The sequence below is a fragment of the Dasypus novemcinctus genome, chromosome 24 (assembly GCF_030445035.2).
Source record: "Dasypus novemcinctus isolate mDasNov1 chromosome 24, mDasNov1.1.hap2, whole genome shotgun sequence".
Taxonomy (NCBI): domain Eukaryota; kingdom Metazoa; phylum Chordata; class Mammalia; order Cingulata; family Dasypodidae; genus Dasypus; species Dasypus novemcinctus.
The window spans coordinates 7,123,124-7,143,814 of NC_080696.1; the positions used below are offsets into that span (position 1 = coordinate 7,123,124).

At 41.0% G+C, this 20,691-nt stretch overlaps 1 protein-coding gene across 3 annotated transcripts in view; it reads left to right on the forward strand.

Moving 5' to 3' along the window:
- Nucleotides 1-20,691, forward strand: part of PLCB1 (phospholipase C beta 1) — a 699,686-nt gene that overhangs the window by 215,286 nt on the left and 463,709 nt on the right. For all 3 annotated transcript variants that reach the window (XM_004470680.5, XM_004470679.4, XM_058287542.2), the window contains exon 3: nt 20,523-20,591. In XM_004470680.5, the coding sequence (XP_004470737.1) occupies nt 20,523-20,591 (69 nt within the window). The remainder of the gene's footprint in view (nt 1-20,522; nt 20,592-20,691) is intronic.

Consider the following 20,691-nt stretch of genomic DNA (forward strand, 5'->3'; position numbering starts at 1 on the left):
AGAGATATTCCATGTTTATGGGTTGGAAGACTCAATATTTTAAAGACAGCAGTTCTTCCCAGGTGAACTTAAATTTCAATGTAATCCCAATCAAAAGTTCAGCAAGAGTATTTTTCCCCTTTAGGTAGCAACACAATTCTAAAATTTATATACAAAGAAAAATAACCTAGAATAGGCAATGCAATACTGAAAATGAAAAATAAATGTTGGAGAACTCAAGCTATCTGATTTCAGTACATACTGTAATGTTACAATAATCAAGACAGTGTAGTATTGGCAAAAGCTTAGGAAAATAGAATCATGTTATAGAATTGAGCACCCAGAAATAGATCCACAGAAATACAGACAACTGAGTTTTGACAAAGGTGCAAAGGCAATTAATTGGTGAAAGGATAGTCTTTTCAACAAATGCTGCTGGAACAACTGGGTGTTCATTTGTAAAAAAATTAACCTAGTCACAGATCTCACACCTTAAACAAAAATTAACTAAAAATGAAAAAATAAAAATGGTCATAGAACTTAAATGTATAATAAAAAACAATAAAATATCTGTAATAAAGCAAAAGAGAAAATCTGTATGATCTTGGATGGGGATGTATTTGTAGATATAGCATTAAGAGCATGATCCATGAAACAAAAAATATGAAGAATTGGACTTTATTTAAAATTTAAAATGTTTGCTCTGCAAAAGAAACTGTTTAGAGAATGAAAGGAAAAACTCAGACTTGGAGAAAACATTGAAAATATTTTTTTTCTGGTAAAGGAATTATATCCAGAAAATATAAATAATTCTTAAAACTAACTTTAAAACTGGCATAATATTTGATCATATACCTAATCAAGGAAGATAATACAGGTGGCATGTAAGCATGTGAAAAGATGCACAGTATCATTTGTCATAAAGTTAAAATCAATATGCTTGTTATTGTCAAATATCTTGCAAAGTGTATATTAGAAATAAAAACATACTACATTAAAAAAAATATGAAATATCATAACATAGGTTTTTCAGAGTAACTGAAATCCAAAAATGCTGACAGTACCAATTGCTGACAAAGATGCACAGCAAAAGATGTTTTCATTCATTGCTTGAGAGAAGGCAAAATAGTGCAGCCACTTTGGAAGACAGTTTGCAGTTTCTTATAAAAGTAAACAATTGTCTCACTACACGATCTAGCTATGGTGCTTCTAGGTTTTTACCCAACTGAGTTGAAAACTTGTGCATAAATGCTTATACCAGCTTTATTCACATCACCCAAAACTGGAAGCAATCAAAATAACTTTCGACAGGCGAATGGATAAACAACCTGAGATACATTCATACAATGGAAACTGTTCAGCAATAAAAGGAAATGCAAAGACATGTATGAACCTTGATGCATATGAAGTGAAAGCTCTGAGTTGAAAGGCTGCTGTCCCTTTTATAAGACAAAACCGCGGATTCAGTAGACAGATCAGGGGTTTCCCGAGATTTGGGGGGATGGGCTTAAAGAGGTGGAGAACAGGGAACTGTTAGGGTGGTGAACTATCCGTATGATACTGTAATGGGTTCATGCGCTACGCATTTGTCAAAACCCATAGACGTTTAGTCCAGGGAATACCAGGATGGAAAGGAGACAAAAGAATCTAACTATAGTACAAAACAACCTCATTACAGGGGGTGGGGGAGTTGCTGAACTAAGTAACTTTGAAACTGAGTGGACTCTGTGAAACCAAAGGCAAAAGGAACTGTACATAAAGAACACTGTCTTTCCCCAGTTAGTGAGGTTGTTTCCATAAGGGTACAGGTTAGCAGTTCTGAAGCCACTGTACATGTATACCAGGATTGACTAAGGAAGTGGGTGACAGCTGGTGGAAGCAAAGGTCCTTACCTTTGGACTGGGAGGTTACGAGCAAGGGAAGAGGCTCAAATGATCGCTGCGGTCAGGGACTAGAGAATCAGAAGGGACTCCCGTATTTAGCTTATATTGATACAGATGGATACATGGAGACATTCATGGATGCATGTGTACATACGAGCAAGCAGGCACACATACGTTTCCCACCGCCGACCACTGAGAGGATGTAGCAGCAAGTAACAATGAGCCTACCCAGCTCTCAGAAAGTGGTTTCTAATAACATTCTCCAAAACAATGAATAGGGCTTCTTAGAGAAATGGCTGATTCTGTAGCTGGAGTAGTAAATTTACAAGATGAGCCTGGAGCGCCTTATAATGCCAGAAAGTAATAACGAGGTAAAAACAACAACAACAAAATGAAATCAGAGGGAATGTATCAAAGGGACGCTGGAGCCCAATGAAAGAGCTCCTAATTGCTAAAGCTGGAACAATTTGAGTGGCATGATTAATAATGTAATATTGGATTACAACTCCAAGTATAAAATAAATACCCAGAAGTCTGTACTGTTATAACGGAATGATTGAATAAATAATTGGGGAGAATGGACAATACTCCCATGTAGAAGATCCCACATAACTTATGTAGATACTGCCCCCTCAAGGAGGAGGAGCGAAACTTGCTACTCAAGTGTGGGCTTTGCTACGACTTCCTCGCAACTGACAGGCACTCCCTTAGCCAGGTGATGGTGATAAATCCATCAGTGGTAAGTCCTGTTGTTGGTATGTGCCTTTAACAGGATGTGATAGAGAAGGTACTTGATCTCTGTGGCCTTCCTCTCCTAAACCCATAACTCCGGTCTGAGAAAAACCTCAGACATATCCATATTGAGAGCCATTCTACAAAATACTTGACCAGCACTACTCAAAACTGTCCAGGTCATCAGAACAAGGAAAGCCTGAGAAACCGTCCCACAATAGAGAGTCCTAAGGAGAAGTGACAACTAAATGTAATATGGAATCCTGGAACAAAAGAAGGACATTAGGAAAAAAAAGTAAGGAAACCTGAATATAACATGGACTTTCGTTCATAATATTGATATTTGTTTATTAATTTTAACAGATGTATCATACCGATTGTAAGATGTTAATATATGGAAAGTTGGGTGTGGAGTATATGGGGATTCTTATATCATCTTTACAACTTTTCTATAAATCTAAAGTTCTTGTAAAACAAAAGGTTATTTAAAGAAAGAACCAAAGACACAGAGAACTAGAGAAGAAAATCATCAGGACTGAAAACAAAATTAAAACATAGACAAAAGAGAAATCCGTAGAGCTGGAAGGAGTGATGGATGAGACCCAAGGGGGAAAATATTCCCATCACTAAAACAGAAAAAAATCTATGAAGAAATCTCAGAGCATAAAATAATCCTTCAGCATTTCTTTTTGCATACACCCTCCAAGAAACAAAGCAAAACAAATCCTAAGATAGAAAGGAAAGACAACAACTCTTTGTTCATAAATAAATCAACGTGCTGTTGAATGTGGAGCGGCAGAGAAAGTGGAGGCCTGGAGGACTGGCTTTCTAGTAGGAAGAGAGGTTAGATTTATGGACTGGCTTTCCGAAGCCAGGCACTGTGCTTTTCTATTTTATGTATTATAGCTAACCCTCAAAACAGCATTGTATGCTAACAGCGTTATTTCCTGCCATAGGGATTTTATTGCTCTCATAGTTTTCTGTCAGTGAGTTGAATTAATCTGTCGCATTGAAAAGGCATGGAAATACAGCAGGATATTCAGGGAGTCTAAAATTTAAGTGATTGTAGCAGATTCGACTCACGCTCGACAACACTTGCTCTGACTTCAGTGGGATTCTGTAGCTCCTTAGATTTGGTCTACCCATTGGAGAAGTGAGTTAAGCCAGTTGTTTGCATGTATCTGGGGGATTAAGTCCACAGTTACGAAATGGAAGCCCAGTTGTACAATTCACTAGCTCTGGGATCTCACTTCTGTTATTTAACATTCTATGGTCTCAATTTCACTGTATATAAAATGGACATAAAATTGGTTCTTTACAGGGTCCTTTTTCCTTTTTTGTTTTTATTTTTGTTGTGGTAACACATATACAACATAAAATGTTCCATTTTAACCACGCTCATGTAAATAATTCAGTGATATTAATTATGTTCACAATGTGCTACCATCACTCTCATGTGTTACCAAAACTTTTCCATCATCACAAACAAATGGTGTGCTCATTAAGCAGTAACTTGCCATTCCTTCAACCCCTTAAGTTGTAATCTACTTTCTGTCTCTATGACTTTATTAATACATAAACTAGTTATTTCATATAAATGAATTCATGCCACATTTGTCCTTTAGTGTTTGGCTTATTTCACTCAAAATGATGTCTTCCAGGTTCATCCATGTTGTAACTTGTTGGGAATGCCATTCCTTTTTGTGGCTGAACCATGTTCCATCATATGTATATAGTACACTTTGTTTATGCATTCATCTGTTGATTTAACACATTCTTTTCTTCAACTTTATATTTTGAAATATTTTCCAATTTACAGGACAGGTGCAAAAAGAATCCAAACCCCCTGCAAAGAACTCCAGCCACTCGGATACCCAGATTTACAAATTTTAACATTTTACCATCTTTGCCTTTTTTTCTTTCTTTCTCCCTTTCTCTCTCTCTCTCCCCTGCTTCCTTCCTTCCCTGCTCCCCTCCTCTGCTCCCCTCCTTCCCTCCCTCCTTCCCTCCCTCCTTTCTCTCTCTCTTTCTTTTTCATCTGTCATCATCTAGCTTTCTGTCTTCCGGACATTTGAGAGCAAGTTGCACAAATCCTCCTCCTTGAACACATAGTACTTCTCTGTATGCTTCCTATGAATGAGGATATTTACTAATGTAATCCCCTCAAGTGCAGTTATTAAACTGAATAAATTTAACATTGATATAAAACTTATATTCCATATTCCAGTTTTTCATATGTCCCTGTAATATCATTTTGATCCTTTTCTCCTCTGCTCTTAGATCCCATGCAGTATTATATATTGTATTGAATTGTCATTATCTGTTTCCAGTCTCTTTTTTTTTCTGTTCTTTTTTGTTGTGGAAACATATATAGACCATAAAGCTTCCCACACCACCCCTCCCGAGCATGTCGTTCAGTGGGATTAGTCGTGCTCACGGTGGGTTTGTGCCCTCACCACCATCCAGGCCCTTCACTGTACCTTCTCCCTACCAGAAGCCCCCTGCTCATTGCCCCTGCGGCCCACTGCTTTGCTCTACTTTCTGTCTCTGTGAGTTTGCATATCCTCTGATATTTTCTTTGTGGTTACCATGGGGCTGAAATTTAACATCCTGAATCTATAAAAATCTTGTATACTTTAATACCAACCTAACAATTTCAATAGCACACATAAACCATGTCCCTACACCCCTCCATCCCCTCCACCTTTATGTAGTTCTTGTCGTAAAGTACATATTTATACATTATGAGTCCATGCCCATTGCTTTATTGGTACATTTTATGAATTTGCCTTTTAGATCCTGTAGGAAGTAAAAACTCAAAATAAAAAACGCAAAGTTCCTGGTCTTTATATACGTACCCACATCCTTATCTTTACTGGAGATGTTCATTTCTTCGCGTGGCTTCGGTCAATTGTCTGGTGTCCTTTCCCTTCAACGTGAAGAACTCCCTTTAGCATTTCCTGTCCAGCCAGTCTAACACAGCAGAAGAACTTCTCCTTCAGTTAAGAGTCCAGGGTGCGTCTCCACCTGGTGATTAAAGGATCCAGGCCCTGTCCAGTCTAGTGGCTTCACATCTAGCGCCATCTTGTCCTCTGCATAAAGAAAGGGAAGAAAAAGTCCAAAAATGACCACCATCCCTTTCATTCGCATTCCTTTTGTGAGCATAAGTCACACTCCACTTTTGTAAGTGCAAGTGGTGCTGTGATATGTGGCTCATGATTGGGCAGCCAGTTCCCTACAATTTTCTCTGTAATGCAAAGTGGCATTTTGGTGGAGAGTTAACCGCCTCTGCTTTCAGCGCTGCCCAGAGCAAATGCACTCACCTGTGTAGAGGGCAGCATGGCGCCTAATGCAGGCTCCTTGGGGGGTCACTGGTGGAACGGTGACAGTTCACCCCCTGTTGCAGTGATTTAATAATAATTCCTTCAGAAAATGTTTTTAAAGCTCTTGGAAATGCTTATATATGATTAAAATAATAATAATAACACTACTTATAGTCCCAGCATTAAATGACCTTTTATGTAACAAAGAGCCTTTTCATGCTGCATTTTTCTTCTTAACTTTAAAAATAAACTTGCAGAATGGTTCTGCTATAAAGTGAGACTCCATTGTGTCTGGATTTTTTTCTTTGTATCTTCCCTGATATTCTCTCCCCACCACTCTTCCCTCCATCCTACCATCACCAGCATTGCACATTTTCAGTTATTCACATATTTTGTTTAAAAATAGCATCTGATCATCATACCCATCAATTATTTTCTTTAAATAAGAGAACATGCTTTTTTTCTGAGTGCTTTAAAGCAAGGATGAGCGTTTATAAATAAGTTAATTATTAAGAACAAGAAACTCTGGTATAGCCACATGATATTTGTTAGCAATATTGGGTGTTCTTTCCAGTGGTTCTCAAACTTGCACACATATCAGAATCACCTGGAGAATTTCTATAACACGTGTTGCTGGACCCCACCCCTGGAGCTGCCAGCTCAGCAGGTCTGGGAAGGGACCCCAAAGTTTGCATTTCTAACAAGTTCGCAGGTGAGGCTGATGCTGCGAGTCCAGGGACCACACTTTGGGAGCTGCTGACCTTTTGATCAAATAATATCAAAGGATATAAGGAGAAAGGGGTCAGATCTATGCAGCTTCTCTGAGGCTGGACTATTTGGCATGCCCCAGCTTCTGTACTAAAAAATATGTAATGTCAACAGACATACAGCACTTAAGACTCAATTTAATCCTCTAATCATAAGGCAGAAAAGCACCAGTTTTGTTCTGTGGAGACTTCTGCACTTAATTTTGACTGGCCTGTATAGCCAAATGTGATTCATCTGACTTGAAATTGAACATACAAACAACCTAGGGTGTGAAACACAATAGGTTTTCATGATGGGGCCCAAAAGGAAACAAACGGGCTATTAGAGAGATTGGGCCAAAAGTGTGTGAGGAATACTTTGCCCAGACATTAAGGAAATGAGCAAGAAAATCCAGAAAACTTTAAGGAAAAGCAAGGTAGACTATTTTCACTTGACAAATGTCCAGGTCTGAGCTAAAGAGATTTGGAATCTGGTCCTAGGTATTTTCTTTCTTGATAACACAGGGGAAATAAAAGAACATTTATTTTCAGGATTTACTTCAGCTCAGCAGGAAGACATATATTGTGCAATAATGGAAGAGATGTCTATCCTCTGAGTCCTCGGTGACCGTCTTAAGGATTCAAGAACGATTTATTTAGAAAAATTATATACTCGGGCACACCAACCCTGGTCAACATTTAGGCTTCATAAGAGATGATAAACTTCTGTTGTTTTAGCCCTAGAGAATAAAGTAATTCATCAAAACATTATAAATTGGTGAGTTAAAGAACCAAAAATTCAGAGTGAGCCCTTTATGGCAAGTGTGGCAGGCTGGGATCTGCTGGGCATCGATGTCAAGGGCTCTCTTTAAAAGGTGAACAATGGTGCTGATTAATATTGCAATTCTTGGGGGAGATGACATGGAGCCAGAGGTAGTTTTCAAACCAGAAAGGTAATATTCACTGGTGAACGAAGCTAAGGACTATTTCTTCAGACTATTTTGACCTCCATGAAAAATTCAGATACAGTTAATGTTTTTTTTTCTCAACTGTATTTACACAGGAGGCATTTACAGTGAGAATGCCTTAAAACTTAGAGGAGTGAGAGGTTGCAAAGAAGAAATCTCCCTGGTTTCTGCTGGTGGTGATTTTATGTGGCAGCCATCCACTGTCAATTCTTGCATATTTCATTATCCAACTTGATAGTTCAGAAAACTGGATTTGGGGGTTGTCTTTCTGGCATGACTCTGTGATTTCTCTTGAGACCCCCGTGTATTCTTCTGCCTTGACAAGGTGAAATTCATGCCTAAGCGTGTGCAGAACCCACATGTCAGGTCGCTCGCTCAGTGCCCTCAGAGTGAGCTTTTCAGGTGATGTCAGAGCTGCCACCAGCACCTCGTACAAGCCCCTGTCCCCTGAGGGCCAGTAGGGGGACAGCTGCACGGCCATGCTGTCTCCTTCCGTCCGTCCCCACTCATCCCTGTGTTTCTCTCTCCTGGCCTGACTCTGGCTAGATCCCAGCACGTCTGCTTTCTGTGGACGCTACTGCCATAATCCCGTAGAGCTATGGAATACCATGCCCCAGTGTACATCCTCCACCATCTTTCTCTTCTCTTTTTCTCTCCCTTCCTTCCTATCTTTCTGTCTAAAAGTACTGTTCAAAATATAATAGAAAAGCATAGAATGTAATAAGAGACTTTTTCTTAAATTTTTTCCCTTTTTTTGTTATTGCCTCAAGAACCTGATTCATTCACACACTTTGTCTTCAGGGTGCAATTTTATTCCTTTTATTCTTTGATCTTTCTGTCACTTGTGCTGCCATCCTCTTTCCTCACAGCTACCTTCTATTCTCCGCTTTTCTAATTTCTCATTCTTTAACCTTTGATTCTATATTTCTTACCATTTATAGAAGTAAACTGTACCGTCTTGCTGCTTTTCAACCTATTTAATTTGTCGTTTAGGACAAGGTTGTATTGGAAGATGACAAATGTCTTCTCTTTGTTACCCTTCTTTGTTTTGTTTCTTTTTATCTACTGTTCCTAAGCAGTAATTGGGATAAACATAATGCCTTGCTTGCAAAGAGGTTTTACATGATATTTCTTTCATTTCTCTTTGTTATGGAGTACAAATGTGAAGCACGTAGGCATGTCACTCCATCGTTCCTTTTCAACTCCAAAGCTAAAGAACTCCAACAAAATCGTTTACTCACCTTTCCCCTAAAAAAAGTCCACGTCTCCATTTGGTAACTTTCCTCTGTTTTAAAAACACTTCAGTTCTTAATTAACTTGCATATAGTACAAAGGTCTTATACCTATAAAAACCTACAGTTTTTTGTACTTGCATCAAGTACGGAAGTCTTGCACCTATATAAACGCACGACCTGTTGTCTTTGTCGTCTAAATCCCTGCCATTCCTGAGTTCACCTAAACTTCTGGAGGGTAACTTTTTGTAGACATTTGACTTTGCCTTGAATTGTATCCTTTCAGTCGATATTTAGTGTGCTCCTTTAACGATGATTGGTCTTTTTCTCCTTCCTCTTCCTACATGGTTTTCCTCTCGAGAACAGCCACTTTTGGACTTGGCAGTCTTTCCACGCATCTTCTCTCAAATCCGTCCTCTCACTGGGTCTCATTCTGATTGTTCTTCACTTACTCCCTCTCCATTCACAGAAAGTCTGCAATACCCAAGGAATAGTGTTTATGAAAGGATCCAGAAGAGCAATGGTTCTTACACAAAGGCTTTTAAAGAATCATAATAGTCATCTTTGTAGTTAAGTTTTGTATGTTCCCTTAGAGATTAAAAAAAAAAAATAAGCCACAGGGAGGGTAGTGAAAAATGGAATAAATTGTTACCAAGGAGAAAGTGACCTAAAATGTAGTGAATATAAACAGATTTCTTTTTAGCTCTGAATATGACAGAAATGAATTCTAGTTGGGGGATTAGGTTAGCTTAATGCTTTTGTAGCTTTTATTTATTTATTTTTATGCAGAAAGGAATATTCCTTCTTTAAAAACAGGCTCTGCCTCTTGGATTAGATGATGATGTAACAAAGATTTAGAGAAAACTATTTGCATTAGGTTAGATGATATGTACCCAGATGTCTGTTTCTCAGGAAATGGTCACAATATTTTAAAATCTGACTAAGGAAGACAAACTACAGTGCAGTGACAGAGAACTCAGTCTCAAAGACTGCTCATTTAATGGGTGTAGCCTAATGACTAAAGTTGCTGTCAAAGAAAAATTTTAAAGAAATCTAATAATGTGGAGAAATATATCAAAAGCCCAAGAAAATAATGTTCAACCTGAAATTATTCTGAAGCCCATATATACTATTTTGAAAAACCACATTTATTTTATATGATTTTTCTAATTTGATTGTGTACAGATGATGGTGGTTTTGGGTTGTGTTCTTAAAAGAAGACCCAGTACATAGGGAAGCGTGCAAGTGTCTTATTGAGGAAGGGCTCCCAGGGACACCGTAAGAGAGAGGGGAAACAGGATGGACAAGGGCAAGAGGTTAAGCCAAGGTGAGCTTTCAGGTGAAGTCATACCTGATGCTTACCTGTATGGAGAGCTCCAGAGCTTAACTTTCACCTGGTCTTTGTTCTGCCCCAAGGCAAGTGAGCTGGGCTCCCATACTCCTATATCTCCCAGGTAAGAGCAATCCCCCCCTCCCACCTCTCCGCCCCCCCCCCCCCCCCAGCACATCCTGCTCTCTGAGCATCTGAGTGAAGTGACTCCAGTAGACCAAAGATTGCAAGTGTCAGGTGTTAGGAGAAGCCCACAGAAACTGGGGTGGTTGTCTCACCAAGTCAAGGGGACTTGCAGGGCTCCAAGTAGAATGCATAGAAATTATTACCATATTGTATTCAAATGTTCTGAGTGTCTGGGAAAATGTCCCTAGATTTAGTGGACTTTTTCAGTCATTTGTAATTGTTGCTATGAACAGCTAGCCTCATTCGGTGTACCTGATTTAGTGTTGAGATTGTTCAACAGTTCAATGAAAAGGACTGGCAGAACCTTAGTGCTGATTCATCAACTGATTCAATGAAGGCTATTGTTCTCAAGAAAATTCATTAAGCATGATACTTGAAAACAGATTCAGTTCTCACCCCCACGAATTAACGTTGGAAGACACTCAGCTGGATTCCCTTCTGTCTTGTAAGAAAACCAAAGGTCGTCTTAAGAAGCAGTTCTTTGAAAAGAATGTCATTTATATATTCTTCAAAAAATACGGAACCAGAGTTGCCATGGCTGTGTGATAAAAGGAAATGCATCGGGTGCCAACCCAGGTGTCTCTCATGCACCAGGTTGAATCAGAACATCTGGAAATATGCCCAGCATGTTTGGAGCTTCTCATTGACTTTGTCCCTGAGGCCCATGTGGAAATTGCCACTTCCATCTACAGTGATAATTGGTGCTAATGATGAATGGCATAGACTGAAGCACTTCCCTCATTGTCATTGAGAACGCTGATGCAGATTAAGTGTATGTAGGCAACCTGTTCAAGTGTCAGAGTGCCCTGCAGTGACTTCTAGCCCTGATTAAATACTCGTCTCCATGGACAGCCACTGTCTCTGTTAAGTAGCCCGGGCAGAAGTTCGTACATGGAAATCACCTCGAGGCCTGTTAAAACACAGATAGCTAGCTCCATCCACAGTTGATCTGATTTAGTAGTTCTCGGGTGGGGCAGTAAATTCACAGTTTTCACACATTCTCAGATGATGCTCATGCTGTTAGCCCAAGGGCCACACTTAGAGAATAACTCATCTGGGGAAATAAAGGAATTCAAGTCATAAGCAGTTAAGTGATATATTTGAACATTACGTGAAGATAAAATTAAGGGAATAGAAACAGCTGGCTCTTCTAGATTTTTAAAAAATACCTGACTGGCGGTTTAGCCCTAGTGAAACAGGTAGAGACCAATGATAACATTTTTGATGATTCAGAGCAAAAATCTGGCTACATTTAAACCATCTGGACTTCTCAAGTGGAAAAACCTTGCTTGCCTGATTAATCTATACCATTTCCATATTTCTTTTCAAGAGATCTTTTACCAAGATCAAATGTTATGTTTACCCAAAATATCCATGAAGATAGTTTTCAGCATTTATTAAGCTATTTGCAAAATGATGGATTCTGTTTCTAGTTAATCTGATTAGCCTGCAACAAGGACCTTTGCTTAGAACAGCCAGGAATAGAAAACTGCCAATGCCAGCGCCCATGCCATCTTTATCTTAATGGTTACTATTTTTTTTTAACTCTGAGTGCTTAACAAATGTAGTATCATTATATGTCCATTAAAAGTGTGGTGAGTACATTAAAAACGTTGTAACAAATAAGAAGTATAACAATAAATATTTTTCTCATAAAGATCTAATATTATTGGTATTATTTATCTTTAAAATTTATATAGCTTTTCCATGGTGAATATGAATGTTTTTCTCATTTTTTTTCGAAATATCAACCAAGAAAGGTTAAAATAAAGCAAGTTACTATCATTTTAAATTTCCCCTGTTTTTTTCATTCATCGCTTGAATAATTTCTAAAAGATATTCTTTAATACAACACGCCTAGAAACTTCGAAGAATGTGTGGCAGTGTTTTCCCACAGAGATGTATCAGGTTATTCCATAAATAAATGCCTTTAGCAGTTTACTGCATCAACTTTCACTTAAGCAAATTTTTATTTTTTGTTTTGTTTAAGTAGGAAAGTGAATGTTTATTTTAAATGAGAAAATATAACACAAGTTACGAATTTTGAGGTAGACAAGGATACAAAAATTACCAGATTTGAACCAAAAAGCTTTATATTATTAACTGCATTCCTTACATATATTTGTAATTTTTTCCCAATATTTTCTGGCTGCTTACTCCTTTTTTTTTAATTAGAGAAGTTGTAGGTTTACAGAAAAATCATGAGAAGATACAACGTTCCCATTTATCATCCTATTATTAACATCTTGCATTAGTGTGGAACATATTTTGCAATTCATGAAAGGCCCTTTTTATAATTGTACTATTAACTATATAGTCCATTTAAATTGGGGTCACTGTGTTATACAGTCCCACATTTTTGTTGTCATTTCCATTTTTATTCTAGTAATGTACAACCTAAAATTCCCCCCTTTTAGCCACATATAGTTTCTCAGGATGTTCTCAGGAAGGAAGGAAGAAGTTCAGTTTCCTCATCTGAGATTTCTCCCCCCTCCAAAGGTCTATGATTCTATTATTGTAATTGCTGCCCGATGGGCACATTCAATCAATTTGACAGCATCGCATATATTTTTATGCTGGCTAGGGTGCCAAGATATGTAAATACACTTATATTCCTTTTTAATTAAAACAATGGGTGGTGTGTTAGTTCTCTAATTACTAATTAGGTAATTACTGATTGTGACTTAAAGCAACATGGATTGTCCCATACTTGCCGGGTTAGGGTCTTGTGCTTCGGTCTAGAAGGCTTCAGTCGCGTGTCTGCCGGGCTGTGTTCTTACTGGGGCTTGGGTTCCTCTTCCAAGCTCTTCCAGGTTATTGGCAGAATTCCGTTCCTTATTGTAGGGCACAGGTCCCCAGCTCCTAGAGGCCTCCTCCTCAAGGGCAGGGCAGAGCGTGGTTGTTTACGTCCTCAAAGCCAGCAGGGCACTCTCTGCTATGTCCAGCCTCTCACTTCCACGTCCTCTTGTGAAGGACTTGCCCGGGATAGTTCTCTTTCCATGAGCTTTCATCCAACTGATTAGGGACCTTCATTACAGCTGTCAAATCCCTTCATAATCATGGGAGTGAGAGCCCATCCCCTTTGCCGTATTCTCTTGGTTAGAAGCAAGTCGCAGGCTCTGACCACCAGAGGAAGGGCGTGCCAGGAGGCAGGGGCCATGGAGACCACCCTAGAACTCTGCCTACCACAGGGAGTCCGAAGAGTTGGGATGGATGATGGTGCAGCTGTGCAGCCGACCAGCCACGGCCACTTAACTTCTCAGTTTTCTCATCTGTAGAATGAAGGAATATAATACTCAGGTTACAGTGTCGTAAGGATGGAGTGAAATGATAAATGCAGATGATCTCTTAGGGGTCTTGGCACATTGTTGGTTCTCTATTGTTAGTAGTCATTATAATTGCGATTGTTCCTATTAATTATATTAGTGACTTTGCTTTTTTAAGTCAGACACCTTTAGTCTCAACGTAATGTCTCTTCGGTTTTTATTTTATTCACTTAAACTCTCAACAGCTTTCGATATTGCTTACCACCCTCTGCTTTCGGATACACTCTTCTCTAGGCCTCATGGCAAAGGGCTCTTCTGGTTTTTCTCCTACTTCGCTATTTCTTCTCTGCTTCCTTGCAAGCTCATCCTTTCCCATCCCCTCCAGATATGTATGTAAACATCACTAAGTCCTAACCGTTGAACTTCCTAACTGCATTTCAAACGTGTTTACTTCTCATCTCACCACCAACCCCCTGGTTCAGGAAGCTCTCGCTCTCCTGTTTTCCCTTATCTCTTCCTTGGTTCCTTCTGCAGTCAGGTCCCTACAATGCAGCTGCAGTGATCTTTGCAAACTGAAGATGCGTCAAGTCAACCCCTTGCTCAAAACACTGCAACAGCGTTTGATTGCTTTTAAGATAAAGCCAAAAATCCTTGCAGTGGCCGCAGGGTCTTACATGGTTAGGTCTGCCATGCCGACTGCTCTGCCCCTTCTGTTTTATAGATGACCTTGTTTCTTCTGCAGCAGCCTGGAGCCTTCTTCTGCCCCGCTATCCCCTTTGCTTTTTCTTGCATAAATCTACTCTGTCGTATAGTTTTCTTGGAGACCTTTCTGCCTGAGGCAACTCCCGTAGACTCTGTACCTTTATTCAGAGAGCTCATCCAGTTGAAATTTTACGTAGGTTGAAGTCTGTCTACTCCATGAGTGCATGGCCTGTGTTGGGTTTTGTTTGCCATTATATCCCCAATACCTAGCTGAGTGCCAGATACATAGCAGATGTTCAATAAATATTTGTTAAATAAAAGAATGAGAATAAGTTTAGAAAACTTATACACCCTTAACAAGTTTCCTGTAAACCAAACCTTAGTCACAGATGTTATATGAATGGACACTGCACATGCCTTCTGAATATTTCTCTAGGCTCCACCTTTTTTCTGACCTCTCTGTTTTCCATCTAGTTGTGCTGTATAAGATTTCTCCCTTTCTGAGAAACCCCTTTGAATTACAAAATATACTAAGAGAGGTTACCTGTCTTTTGATTCAGCATCTTCCTGTAGCCTGACCTTAGCTCCTGGAACAATGCATTGAACTCAAGACCTTGACGGAGTCAATATGAGTCTCGGAGAGGCAATGGGAAAATAAAAGAAGGAAGGAAAGAAAATAAAAAAGACACCATCACTCTCCACTGTATTGACCATATACGTGCAAATACAACTGTGCCAGAGAGTTTGGAAGTAGTGCCATGGGTAATATTTGTACTGAAAATTAGAAGAAACAACAGCAGCCAGCATTGGGTCCCCCACTTTTTCCTCCATTTTTTCCATGATATTTTAGAGCACATGTGGGTGTGGAGGATAGTTCAGACCACTTTGTCAGCCAAATTGCTATATCCCTAGGATGCTCGTAACATTTAGAAATCCCAGTTGGTTCTCTGGGTAAAGTTGAGTCTGGTTGATATTTTATATACTGCATTCATGTTAGAGACCAAAGTCTGGCAGCACTTAATATGTTGAGCAGGACATCGTTCATTCAAGAAACTGGGATGGAGTATAGCTTTCTGCTGGGCTCCATGATAAACACTGTACAAACAGAGATGATAGAGCAAGGTCTTTTTGTCAAAGGATTCACATTCCAGTGGGGAAATTCCATGTCAGTAGACAGTTGCAGTGCAGCCCATAACCCATGAACTGTCTCTCCTTTTCCTCATTTCGAATGTTAATCCGATTTTGCATTTAACTGTGATACCTACTTATGAAAATCAGTTTTCTCTAGAATTTGTGCCTTCTATTTAGGTATTTGTCAGGAGGGTCAGTTGGGCGACAGTGCAGGGAATTTTGAGAGGTGTGCTGCATAGATGTTCATCTCATAGTGGAATCAGGTCAAGGAACAAAGAGCTTGAATCTATTCCATCTGCTTCTCTTTAAATTATAATCCTTCATTAAAGGACTTTTTAAAAGTTAAAAGAAAAAATGGGCATTTTAGAGGTGCTTGGTAGTCAATATAACGTCTTATGTATTCTACCCTTGGTAAACCGAAGTTGAACAACTTAATGGATGTAACACTTGTGTATATAGTTGCCCCCACACACTCAGCCATTAATATCTTCTCTGTGAAATGTTTCTGAACTGCAGTTGCTGCCCTGGTTAGTATGCATTGTGTGCACTTAAAGCCCATTATTGTACTGGGTAACTAGTGGAATTTGGGGACAATGTGCAGCAATTGGCCTACTTGAAAGAGTTGACTTTGAAATTGTCTTCTTCTCTGAGTTTGCAGTGGATTGCATGGCTCATGTACGTCACAGTGCATTTGTTTTGGATGGACTGAAATCTTTCTGCTGAACTGTAAAATCAGAGACAATCTGGTTTTCCCTTAAGCTTGTCCATTTCAGTTTTCTCATCGTCACGCACTCAAAATGTCAAGGGAACTCTTTGATCACTGTTGATTCACTTTTATCCAGACAACCCTTGGCATATCAGCAGGTATATCTGGGGTTGGGGAGTATGGTCTCCAAGCTTTGGGGGAGCCGTGTAGGTCTTGGAAATAAAGGGGTTTTGTTAGTACATTGTTTCTTTATGGAAGCAGGTAGTCTTCGGGCTTTGAATGCTGCCACCCCGTTTCCATTGTTGGGTGGGCTTAGAGATGACCAAGAACAAATTTCCTTCGTCCACTTTTCTAAAGATCTGAGAGAGCGGGGCTTCTCTGCTATTATGAAGTGCAATGCTAAGGTTATGTGGTATAGCATTTTCAGCCAACACAAAAATGATTTCCATGATTACTTGAGAGTCTGAACACTTAGAGGTGTTTGTTTGCATAAAGTAAAATTTAATGCAAACGGCACTTACTATTAAAATAGGAATTGTTGGCTTTTGTCATTAATCGATTTTCTTCAATTAAATTCAAGCGTAGGTTTTTCACAATTAGGCACACTTTTGTATTCAGTATGTATAATAATTTTTGACAGTTCTCTATATAAAGAAATGACAGTTACTGAATCTTCATGTACTCTAGCATAATATATAATGGTGATTATAGTTTTCTCAATCATATTACAGCAACCCTAAGTGTGGTCCAAGGCACAGCAACGTTGACATCACCTGGTTGCTTACAAGATGCAGAATCTCAGGCCTGCCCTGGGCTCACTGCTCCAGACACTCAGCTGGTGGCCCAGCCACTCTGCGTTTTAACAAGCCTCAGATGACTCCAAGTCTCAGTCTAAAAAGTATCATCATGCTCATTTGATCGATGACAAAATGGACACTGAGAGTAGTAAAATGCTTGACAGAATTACATGGCCAGTTCCTTTCAGGACCCCTTTTCACACCGAGGTATTCTGCTTGGAAATCATGCAACCTCCTTCCTTTAAAGAAAGGCAGAAAGCAATAGCGAGTTCCTTAAAGCTAGAAAACAGTAACTCTTAAATGAACTGAGACAGGGATCATTTCCCGGCTTTTTCATAATAGGAAGAGTGGGTGGTTAAAACTATTAACACAAGAAAATTAACCTAGAAAAAGTTTTAATGACACAAGTAACAATTTTGTGGTCCTGTTCATTAGGTTCTTCATTTTCCTTTTAGTGAAGGAGGAAAGGATGGAGTTCAACCCCGGAGGGGGCCGCCGCACGTTAATGGAATTGGGATACGCTGCTTTAATCATCACTTTCTAGCAGAAGGAGTCTATGGGCAGTTTTCCACCCGGGTGTTTCCCATGCCACATTACCCACGGTGGCAGTGCCCTGTGGTTTCTCTGCACATGCTATTTTGCACGCAGTGAGAGGAGTTTCTTGGTAGCTCTCGTATCAGAATGAATCCCTAGGGCAGCTGGCATTAATACCCCTCTGTGGCTTGGAGAACGAACGTTCCCTCTAGAGCTGAAAGTAGAAAATAGCGTTCATTATCTGTAATGTAGAAGTCTATATAATGAGGCCTGGTAAGATCTCGTTCCTTTATGAACTCATTTTGGGCTCTGTTTGTATAAATGAACAAGTTTAAGTCTATTGTTTGTCCAACTGGGAGGAATTTCCTTGAATAGAAAATGCTGTTATAAAACTAAGTAAACATACCGCGTGTGCGTGTGTGTGATTTTAAGTCCATATATATGTTAAACAGCATGTAACGTGGGTTGAAAAGGACATAAAAAATTCATGGTAATGGTTTTATGAATAATCATAAACGCCCATGTAAGGACTGCTAAATCAGAAGGAGAGTATTACTAACACTCCATTAGCCCCTGTCGTGCTCCAAAGTGCTGCTGGTTTCCCCACACAAGGCTGCTCTGTGCACCTGCACTCACTGCTCCCTCTCCCTGGAAACCCCCTTCCCCAAATTATAAGGCTGGCCAATGCCTTCTCTTCCTTGGGTCTTGGCTGAAAAGGTAGCTCAGTCCACTGTAGCCCTTGTCTGCAGTGCACTTTGAAGTGTCTTCCTTGAGTGTGTTGTTATCTGCGAGCACCTGGAAACAGGGACCTTAGCTTTGTGTGGTTTCGTCCTCAGAACCTAGCGGCTGTGGGCACTGCTGCAGGCCTTCACTACACGATGACTCAGTGAATTAATGGCTGGCCTTTCTTCTTAGATAAAACTCTTCAAGACCCTGTCTCAAAGGGCACCGTCAAGTTCCAGAACTCTCTTATGACACCTATTTTCAATCACTTCCACCTCCGGTCTTCTCTCCCATCTCTTTTCCTGTTACCTCCACCAGGATTTGGCTTCACAGCTCTCGTCTCTCCTCTGAGTTCCTGTCTTCTACTTCAAGTTCAAGGTGCTAATTCACGCTCCATGCCATTCATGTTTCTCCTCCTCCAGCAAATGCTTCTGCTGCTGCTGTGGTGAGGAAGAGCTTTGGGCTCCAAGGAGAGGCCCCTCGGAGCTGCTTTTCCACAGCCACCTCAGTGAGGTCTCTTCTGTATGCTTGCCCAAGTGATGCTTCGTGCTCTGTGGTTGTTACTATTGTTTCATGTCATTCAGAAGACTGTCTCCAATCATGTGGGTTGTGTGGCCTTAGGGGAATCTTGGGACCAGTTACTCTGTGTGGCAGGGCAGGTCCCTGCTCCATTGCTACCTGTCATGCCCCAGGGATTGGGAGCCTTTCCACAGAGTCACCTGCAGCATGGGATGCTTTGTGGGCTTGGCTAGACTGGGAGAAAGAAAACTTATGAGGCCGGAGAGCAAGAGAAGACTCACTCTTTCCGGTCATTCCCTCATCCCACAGAGGGGTATCCTGGGGCCTTTGTGTTCTGTTGGACCCCTGGGTGGGTTTACATTTCAGTGGCGAGACCCCACCTCCCATTTGGCCCTAATCAACTTGCCATCATGGGATTAGCCTTCGGTGCAGGAGAATAATCAGACCATTCTGCACCTGACGTTTGGATTTGGTGGCAGCTGTTTGAAGGAATTGTGTGGGAAAAGCAGCTGCTGGGACTGGGGAACTTTGGGGCCTCTGAGAAGTTACAGCCACTTTGTCCAGAGTATGGATGTGAGGCTGAATTACGGCGCAGAGCCTTCTGCTGGGAGAAGAGAATTCGATTCTCCATTCCCAACTGACTCGTCCAGGAAGCTATAGGGAATGGCCTGGAGCCCTCGTGGACAGCTCTGCTCAGTGTGCCCCTGGCCTCGGGGCTCTGGACAGAGTCCAGGGGAGAGATCGGCGACGTGTGGCTCACAGACCTCATGGCTCTGTGGCCTTAGCTGTGCTTTCAGGGTTTCCATCCTTCGGCTAAGTAGCCCTTTCTGGTGCATTTCTCCTGACTTCTGGCTCTGGGTTCTGTGTTCCATCCCTGTGCAGTTCCGTGTTGCCCCATCAGCCCCTTCGCCTTGGCTCTTCCTTAATCCTGGCACCTCCCAAGCCTTCCCTCTTCTGTCCCCTTCCCCTCCAGGGTTCTAGTCCCCAAGTGGCCAACAGCCATGAACACGTCAGGGTCCTCCCTTTCTCATCCGGGTATTTGCTGAGGTTGCACCTCCAGCTGGACCGGGCCCCTTCCCTCCTCACACCCACCTCTTCTCCTTGCTCAGCGACTCCTCGGTGACCTTGTCTCTGCTGCCCCCACAGCAGTAAACCTTAGTTTGGCCGTTATGGACTGCCCCTTGTCTTGCACACGTGCACTTATTTACTCTCCAGCAAGTCCATCCAGGGTAGTGAGTGTTCCCTGCGCATCCTGTGCCCTGAAGTCACCTGCACGTCGTGGGGATTCACCCATGTGCAGTGAAGAGATGACAAGGTCAAGGCATGAGGTGTATGTTCAAAGGGTGGGGAGGGGAGGCAGGTGCACCTCTTTCCCTTGGCCAGGTGAGCCGGGTGCATATGTGAGCCTTGGAAGCTTCTCCTTCCGCCTCGCCCCACACCCCCCTCTGACGGGCAGAGGGACTCACGGTTATTTTCCTGTAGTAAGGCCTGATTCCTTTGGACTTAGGAGCGGCTTGTGGGATGCTTCCAAAATGTGTTAGCGTAGGTAGTAAACTCGGCAATTCGCTATCTTTTTGTTTCCATTGCAACTCAATTGATAAGGGGGTAATAGAAGAGTAAAAATATATCCCTACCACAGAAAAAAAAATTCAGACAGGTCTCAAGATAAATCTTATTTTGGAAAAGTGAAGGCAGTGACCTAAAACAAAGTTCAAGTACAAAGATCTGGGTATATGCTTAACAGTGTTGCATTTTTGTCTTCCAGGAGACCGAGCTGTTAGACCTCAGCCTTGTCAAGGATGCCAGATGTGGGAAACATGCCAAAGCTCCTAAGGTAGGGGTCAAGCTCTGTGCGCGCCAGATGCTGTGTCGAGGCCTTAGCTCCGGCTTGGTGTGAAGTTGTCCCCGTGAAAGTTTCTTGGTTGTAGATGTTG